Raw genomic sequence first — 12,535 nt, 5'->3', positions numbered from 1 at the left:
AATACCTAACTTCATAGCCTAACTTCATAGAGAGCAGATTGGTAGTTGCAGAGGTGGGGAGTGAGGAGAGTGGACAAAATGGTTGAAAGAGGTCAAAAGGTACAAGTTATAAAATAAAAGTCATGGGTGTAAAGTACAGCATTATGACTATAGTTAATAAATATCACATGTTGTATATTTGAAAGTGGCTAACAGTGTTGTATACCTGAAATGAATGTCCTATATCAATTATATCATAAAAATAGAAGAAAAACTATACACTCAGTACATTTTTATTTTTATGTTATTTACTTTTTAGGTAAGCATTATGCCCAACATGGGGCCAGAACCACAACCTTGAGTTCAAGAGTTGCATATTTACTGACTGTGCCATACAGGTGCCCCAATAATATAACGCTTTAAAAGTGTTTATTCATTTTTGAGACAGAGTGAGTGGGGGAGGGGCAAAGAGAGAGGGGAACAGAGGATCCAAAGTGAGCTCCACACTGACAGCTGTGTGCCTGATGCAGGGCTCAAACTAGTGAACCGTGAGCTCATGATCAGAGCCGAAGTTGGAGGCGCAACCGACTGAGTGACCCCTGGGTTCCAATAATGTAACATTTTAAATTAAAGATAACTACTTCTAAAATGTTTAGTGAGAGGAAAGCCATTGTTTTGCATTTTTGTGAAAGCCTTTAATTTGGGTTAGCAAAATGCAATATTTTTTTTTATGTTTATTTTTGAGAGGGCACAGGGGAAAGGCAGAGAGAGGGGGACAGAAGATCCAAAGTGGGCTCTGTGCTGACAGCGAGCCCAATGTGGGGCTCGAACTCATGAACCTTTGGATCATGACCTGATCTAAAGTGGGTTACTCAACCAACTGAGCCACCCAGGTGTCCCACAAGTAAATAATCTTACCTTTAATCTGTTGTGATATCCCATTATCATTTACTCTCTGGAAAATTCTAGTGTATATTTATGAGAGAATTACAGAGAAAATGGCAGGTAGTATAGTAGTAGCAGCAGCAGTAGTGATAGTAGTAATAGAAGAAACATATTTTTTACTTTATGGACTCCCTAGAATGTTTCAAGGACTTCTGGGTAGAGATAGATGGGACCCCAGAGGACATACTCTAGCATATGCTGTTCATCTGAACTCCTAGTCTTATCTCCAACTACCTACTTGGCCTCTCTAGTTCAGTGTTTCAGAGGTCACTGAAACCTAGTATGTGAGTCTGAATCCCAGTGTTTACTTCTCCGCCAGTATGAAAATCAAAACCAAGCTACCTCAGCTTTACAGCTCATAATGAGGAATCACCAAATGTTCAGTTCATCAGTTATTTGGTCTGAGCTTAAGAAGGTGGAACTCTGCTCTGATTAACCCTTGTTGCTGTTGATGTGATTCTAGCTGTGCCTAGGACTACATGGGGCTAGACTGTTTTTGACTAATATTTGACTTTAAAGGGGAAAGGGCCAAGGTATTGCCATTGGAATGAAAAGTTGCAGGCAGCTGTAGAGTATGTGGTATGAGTTCTTTCTGCTTTTCAGTTCCAACTTCACTTTTTTAGCAGAATTGAGAAGAGATTGGGGTGGAGTGCTAACTCGAGAAAGTGATTATTATTTGGAAGAATCTTCGAGACGTCAGCCTGCCCTTCCTGAACCCACAGTTGCCAGTAGCTTGCCTGGCCTCTTCTTACCTTTTTCCCCATATTTTCTTATTTGAGTAAAATATGTATAAAATTTACCATCTTAACCATTTTCGAATAACACAGTTCATTGGTTTTAAATACATTTATAATGTTGTGCAGTCATTACCACCACCTTCTCCATAATTCTGTCATCTTGTAAAACTGAAACCCTGCACATAATTAATCTCCATTCTCTTCTTTCCCCAGCCCCTGAGCAACCACCCTTCTATTCTCTATTGATTTGACTAAGTACCCCACATAAGTGGAATCATGTAGTATTTGTCTTTCTTTGACTGACTTGTTTCACTTAATTTAATGTCCTGAAAGTTCATTCATGTTGTAGTATATTGCAGAATTTTCTCCCTTTTCAAGACTGAATAATATTCCATTGTATGTGTATATGAACTTACGATTATCCATCCATCTATGGACACTTGGGTTGCTTCCATGTTTTAGCTATTGTGAATAATGCTGCAGTGAACATGGGTATACAAACATCTCTTTGAGAGCCTGTGTTGAATATTTAGGGTATATATCCTGAAATGGAATTGGTTGAACATATGATAAGTGTTATTTTTAATTTTTTGAAGAACTGTCATACTATTTTCCACAGCAGCTATAGCATTGTACAACCCCCCCAGAAGTGCCCAGTGATTCGTGTCTCCACATCCTTGCCAACACTTTTTTCCTGTGTGTGTGTATACATTAGCCATCTTGATGGACGTGAGGTGGTATGTTGTTGTAGTTTTGTTTTGCATTTCCCAAATGGTTCTCTCTTCAAGTCTGTCGTTTCATATATTTTGATGATCTATTATCAACTGAATAAATGTTTATAATTGTTGCTCTTCTCACAGTTTTAGAACCTTTTATTAATATATAATGTCCTTTGTCTTGTTTGTTTCTAATTTGAAGTCTTTTCTCTGATATTAGTATAGATCTCCCTAGTTTCTTTTCATTAGTATTTGCACAGAATATCATTTTTCATTATTTCACTTTCAGTCTGTATGTGTTTTGGATCTAAAGTGAGTCTCTAGTTGGATCATGTGTTTTTATCTATTCTGCCAATCTGGGTTTTTTTATTGGAGCATTTAATCCATTTATATTTATAGTAATTACTAATAAAGGGAGAAATTCTGTCATTTTGCTATTTGTTTTCTATATGCTTTATTCCTTTTTTCTGTCCTCCATTTACTGTACTACTATCTTCTTTTTTTGTTTGTTTGTTTGTTTTTTACAAATAGTTTATTGTCAAGTTGGTTTCCATATAACACCCAGTGCTCATCCCCACAAGTGCCCTCCTCCATGCCCATCATCACCCTTCCCCCCACACCCATCAGTCCTCAGTTTGTTCTCATCATTCAAGAGTCTCTCATGTTTTGGCTCTCTCCCTCTCCCCCACTATTTTCCCCCTTCTTCTCCCCCACGGTCCTCCATTAAGTTCCTCCTAATCCTCCTATACGTGCAAACATATGGTAGCTGTCCTTTTCTGCTTGACTTATTTCACTCAGGATAACACCCTCAAGTTCCATCCATGTTGCTATACATGGCCAGATTTCATTCTTTCTCATTGCCGTGTCGTATTCCATCATATAGATAAACCACATCTTCTTGATCCATTGGTCAGTTGATGGACACTTAGGCTCCTTCCATGTTTTGGCTATTGTTGAGAGTGCCACTATGAACATTGGGGTACATGTGCTCCTATGCATCAGAACTTCTATATCCCTTGAGTCAATTCCTAGGAGTGCTATTGCTAGGTCATAGGGGAGTTCTATTATTAATTTTTTTGAGGAACCTCCCCACCGTTTTCCAGAGGGGCCGCACCAGTATGCATTCCCGCCAACAGTGTAGGAGGATGCCCGTTTCTCCACATCCTCGCCAGCATCTAGAGTCCTCTGATTTGCTCATTTTAGCCACTCTGACCGGTGTGAGGTGGTATCCCCTTGTGGTTTTGATTTGTTTTCCCTGATGATGAGGGATGCTGAGCATTGTTTCATGTATCTGTTGGCCATCTGGATGTCCTCTTTGGAGAAGTGTCTGTTCATATCTTCTGCCCATTTCTTCACTGGATTGTTTGTTTTTCGGGTGTGGAGTTTGGTGAGTTCCCTATAGATTTTGGATATTAACCCTTTATCTGATATGCCATTTGCAACTATCTTTTCCCATTCCGTCGGTTGCCTATTAGTTTTATGGACTGTTTCCTTTGCTGTGCAGAAGCTTTTAATCTTGATGAGGTCCCAGTAGTTTATTTTTGCTCTTGATTCCCTTGCTTTTGGGGATGTGTCAAGTAAGAAATTGCTGCGGTGGAGGTCAAGGAAGTTGTTTCCTGCTTTCTCCTCTAGGGTTTTGATGGTTTCCTGTCTCATGTTCAGTTCCTATATCCATTTTGAGTTTATTTTTGTGTATGGTGTGAGAAAATGATCTACTTTCATTCTTCTGCATATTGCTGTCCAGTTCTCCCAGCACCATCTGTTAAAGAGGCTGTCTTTTTTCCATTGGATACTCTTTCCTGCTTTGTCGAAGATTAGTTGGCTATACACTTTTGGGTACAAATCTGAGTTCTCAATTCTGTTCCATTGGTCTGTCTGTTTTTGTGCCAATACCATACTGTCTTGAGGATGACAGCTTTGTAGTAGAGGCTAAAGTCTGGGATGGTGATGCCTCCCGTTTTGGTTTTCTTCTTCAATATTACTTTGGCTATTCGGGGTCTTTTGTGGTTCCATACAAATTTTAGGATAGTTTGTTCTAGTTTTGAGAAGTATGCTGGTGCAATTTTGATTGGGATTGCATTGAATGTGTAGATTGCTTTGGGTAGTAATGACATTTTAACTATATTTATTCTTCGAATCCATGAGCATGGAATGTTTTTCCATTTCTTTGTGTCTTCAATTTCCTTCATAAGTTTTCTATAGTTTTCATCATATAGATCTCTTTTATCCTTGGTTAGGTTTATTCCTAGGTATTTTATGTTTTTTTGTGTAATTGTGAATGGGATCAGTTTCTTGATTTCTCTTTCTGTTGCTTCCATTATTGGTGTATAAAAATATGATTTCTGTACATTGATTTTGTACTCTGCAACTTTGCTGAATTCATGGATCAGTTCTATAGCCTTCTGGTTGAGTCTGTTGGGTTTTCTATGTCGAGTATCATGTCGTCTGGGAAAAGTGGGAGTTTGACTTCTTCTTTGCCAATTCTGATGCCTTTTATTTCCTTTTGTTGTCTGATGGCTGATGTTAGGACTTCCAGCACTATGTTAAACAACAGTGGTAAGAGTGGACATCCCTGTCGTGTTCCTGATCTCAGGGGGAAAGCTCTCCGTTTTTCCCCGTTGAGGATGATGTTAGCTGAGGGCTTCTCATAGATGGCTTTTATGATGTTTAAGTAAGTTCCTTCTATCCCGACTTTCTCGAGGGTCTTTATTAAGAAGAGATGCTGTATTTTGTCAAAAGCTTTTTCTGCATCTATTGACAGGATCATATAATTTTTGTCTTTTCTTTTGTTGATGTGATGTATCACATTGATTGATTTTTGAATATTGAACCAGCCCTGTAACCCAGGAATGAATCCCACTTGATCTTGGTGGATAATTCTTTTTATGTACTGTTGCATTTGATTTGCAAGTATCTTGTTGAGGATTTTTGCATCTGTATTCATCAAGGATATTGGCCTGTAGTTCTCCTTTTTTGCTGGGTCTGTGTTTGGCTTGGGAATCAAAGTGATGCTGACTTCATAAAATGAGTCTGGAAGTTTTCCTTCGATTTCTATGTTTTGGAATAGTTTGAGAAGAATTGGTATTAATTCTGTTTTAAACATCTGGTAGAATTCCCCAGGGAAGCCATCTGGCCCAGGGCTCTTATTTGTTGGGAGATTTTTGATAACAGATTTGATTTCCTCACTTGTTATGGGTTTGTTCAGGTTTTCTATCTCTTCCAGTGTGAATTTTGGTAGTGAGTGTGTGTTTAGGAATTTGTCCATTTCTTCTAAGTTGTCCAATTTGTTGGCATATAGTTTTTCATAGTATTCCCTGATAATTGCTCGTATTTCTGAGGGGTTGGTTGTAATCAGTCTGTTTTCATTCATGATTTTGTCTATTTGAGTGCTCTCTTTTCTTTTTGAGAAGCCTGGCCAGAGGTTTGTCAATTTTATTTTTTCAAAAAACCAACTCTTGGTTTCCTTGTATGTAACTGTTTTCTTTTCTCTTGCTGCTTTTATTTTATTTTATTTTACTTTATTGTATTTTATTTATTTTTTATTTTAGAGAGTGCATGAATGGGGAAAAGAGGGAGAGGGAGAGAGAGAATCTTAACTAGGCTCCATGCTCAGCATGAACCCCAACGTGAGGCTCAATCTCACATCCCTGGGATTGTAACCTAAGCTGAAATCAAGAATTGGACACTCAGCCAACTGAGCCACGCAGGCATCCTTCTTGTTGCTTTTAAAATTCTCTCTTTAGGGGCACCTGGGTGGCTTAGTTGGGTATCCGACATTGGCTCAGGTCATGATCTCACAGTTCATGAGTTTGAGCCCCACATCAGGCTCTATAGTGACAGCTCAGAGCCTGGAGCCTGCTTAAGAGTCTGTGTCTCCCACTCTCTCTGCCCCTGCCTCGCTCATCATCTGTCTCTCTCAAAACTAAAACATTAAAAAAATGTTTTAATAAAATAAAATTCTTTACTGCTACTTTTTGCCATTTTAATTATTATGTGTCTTGGTGTGGATCTCTTTGGGTTAATTTTGTTGGGGGCTCTCATTAGCTTTTGTGTATGTTCAGTAGCTATTTTGTATGTGGTTATCATAGGGATTATATTTAACATCCTTAAGTTAAAACACTAATTTGAATGTATAGTAGTTTAACTTCAATAACATATAGAAACATTGTTCCTTTACAGGTCCATCTCTCCCTCTTTAGATGTTGATGTCATAAAATTATATATCTTGGTATATTATGTGCCCTCATATATAGAGTGATAATCCTTTTAAATATATTTGTCTTTAAATTTTGTGAATAAGATTTGGAGTTATAAACCAAAGTTAAATAATACTTGGTCTTAGACTAATGCTTGCTTTTTTTTTCTTTAAATTTACTTTATTATTTTTTTTAATGTTTATTCATTTTTTGAGAGACAAGGACAGAACACAAGTGGTGGAGGGGCAGAGAGAGAAGGAGGCACAGAATCCAAAGCAGGCTCCAGGCTCTGAGCTGTCAGCACAGAACCCAGTGTGGGGCTTGAACTCACGGACCATGAGATCATGACCTAAGCTGAAGTCGGATGCTTAATCAGCTGAGCCACCCAGGCACCCCTCTTTAAATTTACCTTAGTCATAAATCATACAGAAAATTTTTAAATGTAGTACAAACCACTGTTACAATAATACAGTAATACTTCACCTTTATTGAAAACTTTATTTCTCTATATGGCTACACATTACTGTGTACTCGTCTTTTATTTCATCCTCCAGGATTCCTTTGACCATTTCTTGCATGTCTCTTGACAAGAAACTCTTTGAGCTTTTATCTGGGAATGTCTTAATTTCTTTCTTACTTTTGACAAAGAAATAGTTTGCTGGTACAAGTTTTGCTGGTACAGTTTTTCTCTTTTCTCTTTTAGCACTTTGAATATATCAACCCACTATGTTCTAGTCTCCAGAGTTTCTGATGGGCAGTCTGCTGATAATCGTACTGAGCCTTATTCTTTGTGCAGTGATTTTCTTCTATCTTGTTTCCATGATTCCTTTTATCATGAGCTTTTGAAAATTTGATTGTGTATGTCATTGTGGTTCTCTTTGAATTCATATTACTTGGAGTTCATTGAGCTTGAATGTTTATATTCACATGTTTGATCAGATTTAGGAAGTTTTCAGTCATTATTTCTTCAGATATTCTTTCTACCCCTTTTCTCTTTTCTTCTTGGAGTCCCAGGATGAAAATATTGTCTGCTAGATGGTGTCACCTAAGTCCTTTAGGCGCTATTCTCCTTTCTTCAGTCTTCTTTATTTGTGAACAATAATTACATCATACAGTCCTCAAGTTTGCTGTTTCTTCTACCTGCTCAGATCTGTATTTGAATCCATCTAGTGAAGTTGCAGTTATTGTACTTTTCAGCTCTTGTAGTGATTTTTGGGTACTTTTTAGGTTTTTTTCTTTATTAATACTTCCACTTTTTTCAAACATTGTTTACTTTGTCCACATCTCCCTTTGGTTCCTTGAGCATCTTTAAGACCATTGTGTTTTTTGTTAAAGAAAACCCTTTTTTTTTTTTTTAAATGTTTACTTATTTTTGAGAGAGAGACTGAGTATGAGCAGGAGAGGGGCAGAGAGAGAGCGCAACACAGAATTCGAAGCAGGCTCGCACATAGCCCAATGCAGGTCTCAAACTCATGAACCATGAGATCATGACCTAAGTCAGTCAGATGCTTAACTGACTGAACCACACAGGTGCCCCTTTAAGACTGTTGTTTTAAGGTCTTTGGTCAGTAAAACTGCCATGAGGTCTTTGTCAATGACCGTTTCTATTGATTTAATGTTTTCCTTTGGGCTATACTTACTTTTTCTTTGTTTGCCCTGTGACTTTTGTTGCAAACTGGACACTTGATTCTAATAATGTGGTAACTTTGGAAATCAGATTGTCTCCTTTCTTCAGGGCTTTGTTCTCTGTGTTGTTTTCATTTTTTGATCAGTATAGGTTATGACTGTGCTGGAACTTAAGGTCTTTCAGTTTTTTGAGCTTTTATCTGGACATGCATGGTCACTTTCTGATTTTTGACATGTATGTGGTGTTTTGGATGTTCTAGTCTTTAATGTCTAACTTCCAAAAAAGGATAAAGAGAAAAATGAAGGGTGGGAGAAGAATGGCACTTGTCCATTAAATACCCTGGAAGTCACTTCAGCTGGAGAGTTAGATGCAACAAGAATGGCTACCAGCCTCTTTGTCTGAACTTCTGTGATCAGAAGCAGCACTCAGGAACAGATCCCAGTATTTGTAAGACAGGGCCCTGCAATGTGGATAAGCATAGTATAGGGCAGCTTTTGTACCGAGAGTGGAAATTAACTACAATTCACCATCCACTTGTTTCCTGGGAAGTTGCAAGCCTTCAACAAACTCCACAGTTCCAGTTATTCACATCAGACAGATTATGTTAGTGGATTTGTTATCTAGGTGGAGAGAGAAAGCCCTTTTCCTTCTCTGCCATCTCCCCAGAATCCTGTCAGTCTTGTCTGTTCCTGGTAAAATTTCTCCAACCTTAGGCTGCATCTTTATGCCACCCACATTCACTCTTGTCATTTGTCTCATGGTCTCATGGATACTTCAGAAATTCACTGCTCATTTTGAAGGCTCCTCTCTCTGTTGAAGTTCATCGAGGCTTTCTTGCTTCCACTGGTCTTTGATGGTCCCATATCTAAGTGTGATTTTTATATTATTTTGATTTTTTTGGTGTTACCATAAGACTGAAGGGTTTTGTTGTCTCATTTGAAATCCTGAACTGGAAGTGATCTAATACCCATTCTTAATCATCTTTGATCTGTTTTTTAGATGGTTGCCAGAGTAGATTTCAGATGTGTGACTGATAATATAGAAGTCTCTAGTTGTTTTTTACCCTTTATCCACCCACAGTTTAGGCCTTTGCTTGTGTTCTGCCTGGAAACCTTTTACCCTAATTTGCTTCCTAAATTATATGTTGATTCATTAGACCTTTTCCTGAGGCATAATGTTCACTTCTCCTTGCAGACAACAAAAGTCATCATTGTTATGTTACTTATAATTTATTGCAAACATTTACTTTATGTGTCTCTCTCTCCAGATCTAATTTGAGTTCCATGAACAATTAGATTGTATCAGAGTAATTTTTTATATTTTCTGACACTAACACAGTTGCGTGTATGTAGTAGCATTGTTTGTTTTATGAACGAATGGAGCCTTACCTAAAAGAATATCTCAAGCTTACAGCAGATATTTATTTTCTACTTGATCCTTGCCATTGTACTCAGTGCAAGCAATACAAGTCAAAGAAGCACAGTCCTGCTTTCAAGATACTCATTAATTTATTGTTTCATTTATTTACTCTTGTATTTAAATGGTTTAAGAATATACATTTAACATTTATGCTTCAATATTGTGATTTGTCTTACCTCCTGACCCTAATTTTATCATTTATGAAATAAAGAGAATGGATTAGATGACCTAGAAAAGTAACCATTGTTGACTGTTCTTAGATTTTTAAGCTCCTTGATAACAGGAATCATGTGTTTCACTTCTGCTGGCATTATAGGGCTAAGTATGGTATCTTACACTCATTAGTTGGTTAGCTAATTTTAAAGAAAGATGTGATGTCAGTGAATACTACAGATAAATTGATTCTATTTTTCACTCCATTGATCTTGTTATGTTCCTTCTTGATGTTTTGGAATATCTTTGTTTCCTTAATCTAATTCATTCTCAACAGTTTTTAAAAAATATATGTATGGGGCGCCTGGGTGGCTCAGTTGGTTAAGCATCCGACTTTGGCTCAGGTCATGATCTCACAGTTTGTGGGTTCAGGCTCCGCGTCGGGGTCTGTGCTGACAGCTAGCTCAGAGCCTGGAGCCTGCTTCAGATTCTGTGTCTCCCTCTCTCTCTGACCCTCCCCTGTTTATCCTGCCTCTCTCTCTCTCTCAGAAATAAATAAAACATTAAAAAAATTTTTTTTTAAATCTGTAAAACTTTTGACTTATCAAAAATGTAACTACTAATAACCTACTGTTGACCAGAAACTTTACCAATAACATAAACAGTAGATGTAACACATACTTTGTATTTAAAGGCAGTATATACTGCATTCTTACAACAAAGTAAGCTAGAGAAAAAAACACTATTAAGAAAATCACACAGAAGAGAAAATGCATGGGCGCCTAGTTGGCTCAGTCGGTTAAGCATCTGACTTTGGCTCAGGTCAGGATCTCACGGTTGGTGAATTCGAGCCCCACGTTGGGCTCTGTGCTGACAGCTCAGAGCCTGGAGCCTGCTTTGGATTCTGTGTCTCCCCCTCTTTCTTCCCCTCCCATGCTCATGCTCTGTCTCTGTCTCTCAATAATAAATAAAAATGTTAAAAAAATTTAAAAAAAAAGAAAATGTATTTATAGTAATGTACTACACTGAAAAAATTCACATATAAGTGGACCCACACAGTTTAAACTCATGTTGTTCAAGAGCCAACTATGTATATTTTTTACTTTATCCTCCTTAACAACTCTGACAAGAAGGTAAGGTGGTGGTTTATTTCCATCTTTCAACTCCGGAAACAGTGTTCCAAGATCATAGCCAGGGAATGGCAGAATCAGACTCAATCCTAGGTCTCCTCACCTCAGATCCATTATACGTACACTCTCTTTTCCTTTTATGTGAAATGATGATTTCTTCCTGATCTAAGTACCCCTGGTATCTACCTTTTAACATAGTATATCAGTAAGGGGTCTTTGAGAAGTCACAGAAATGTGTTAACTTGAGCAAAGTGAGAATTAATTGGTAAAATCCTGGAGAGTCTCAGACGATTGGTGAGAAGGTTTAATATCAAGCTGGAAAATGGACAGGAATCAGGATAGCTTCTGGAGTTCCAGAAGCAGGGATTTAAAGAGACCAAACCACAGAGGGACCAAACTCCAAGTGATTTTCATTATCTGCTCAAGATTCAGAGCAAGGAGGCACATTATGTTGGCATAACTTGAGTCCTCTTTATGTCCTTTGGTTAGTGCAGTGGTCCTCAGCTGGCAGCAGTTGTGTCCTCCCAGTAGGCAATGTCTAGGGGCATCTTAGTTATAAGTGGGCCAGTTGCTGCTGGAGTCTAGTGGGTAGAGGCCAGGAATACTGGTAAACATTGTCAGCCCCCAATACATAATAATTTAGTTCCATAGATCCCCAATGTAGAGAAACACTGAATTAGGGGAAGGACCTCGACTCATAGTCCCAGCAGACTTATCCTACTGAGGGGAGAAGGAAACTAAATGTTCTTACCAAAAAATGGTAAAATAGATGCTGGACAGCCAAAGACAACACAATAACAGAAAAGTCATACAAACAAGAGCAATAATTCCAGTTTCGGACTGTGAAGATGAATTACACGTTTGTAAATGTAGTACTTGGGGTGTCTCAAAAAAAAGTCATATTTATAAAATATTTGAAATTCTGAACTTTAACTTCAGTAAGATTCTAGGGGATTATTTTTAAAAAAAGATTCTTTGGTTAGTTTCCTGAGGAACCTCCACACTGTTTTCCAGAGGGGCTGTACCAGTTTACATTCCCACCAACAGTGTGTAGGAGGGTGCCCGTTTCTCCACATCCTCGCCAGCATCAGAGTTCTCTGATTTGCTCATTTTAGCCACTCTGACTGGCGTGAGGTGGTATCTCAGTGTGGTTTTGATTTGTATTTCCCTGATGAGGAGGGATGCTGAGCATCGTTTCATGTGTCTGTTGGCCATCTGGATGTCCTCTTTGGAGAATGTAAACTGGTACAGCCCCTCTGGAAAACAGTGTGGAGGTTCCTCAGGAAACTAACAATAGAACTCCCCTATGACCCAGCAATAGCACTGCTAGGAATTTACCCAAGGGATACAGAAATGTTGAGGCATAGGAGCACATGTACCCCAATGTTCATAGCAGCACTCTCCACAATAGCTAAAACATGGAAAGAGCCTAAGTGTCCATCAATAGATGAATGGATCAAGAAGATGTGGTTTATCTATACCATGGAATACTACATGGCAATGAGAAAGAATGAAATCTGGCCATGTGTGGCAACATGGATGGACCTTGAGGGTGTTATGCTGAGCGAAATAAGTCAGGCAGAGAAGGACAAATATCATATGTTTGCACGTATAGGAGGATTAGGAGGAACTT

At 38.3% G+C, this 12,535-nt stretch overlaps 1 protein-coding gene across 2 annotated transcripts in view; it reads left to right on the top strand.

Moving 5' to 3' along the window:
• Positions 1–12,535, top strand: part of PIWIL2 (piwi like RNA-mediated gene silencing 2) — a 71,225-nt gene that overhangs the window by 51,600 nt on the left and 7,090 nt on the right. Inside the window, exon 21 of one of the 2 annotated variants that reach the window (XM_039243793.1) lies at positions 1,551–1,607. The exons of the other annotated variant lie outside the window; for it this stretch is intronic. Coding sequence (XP_039099724.1) covers positions 1,551–1,556 — 6 coding nt within the window. The 3' untranslated portion in view covers positions 1,557–1,607. Of the gene's footprint in view, positions 1–1,550; positions 1,608–12,535 lie in introns of those variants that run through there. 2 annotated transcript variants of the gene reach the window in all.

This window comes from Hyaena hyaena, unplaced genomic scaffold (genome assembly GCF_003009895.1).
Source record: "Hyaena hyaena isolate Hyena2069 unplaced genomic scaffold, ASM300989v1 scaffold_230, whole genome shotgun sequence".
NCBI classification, from domain to species: domain Eukaryota; kingdom Metazoa; phylum Chordata; class Mammalia; order Carnivora; family Hyaenidae; genus Hyaena; species Hyaena hyaena.
This window is presented reverse-complemented; position numbering and strand designations above follow the sequence as displayed.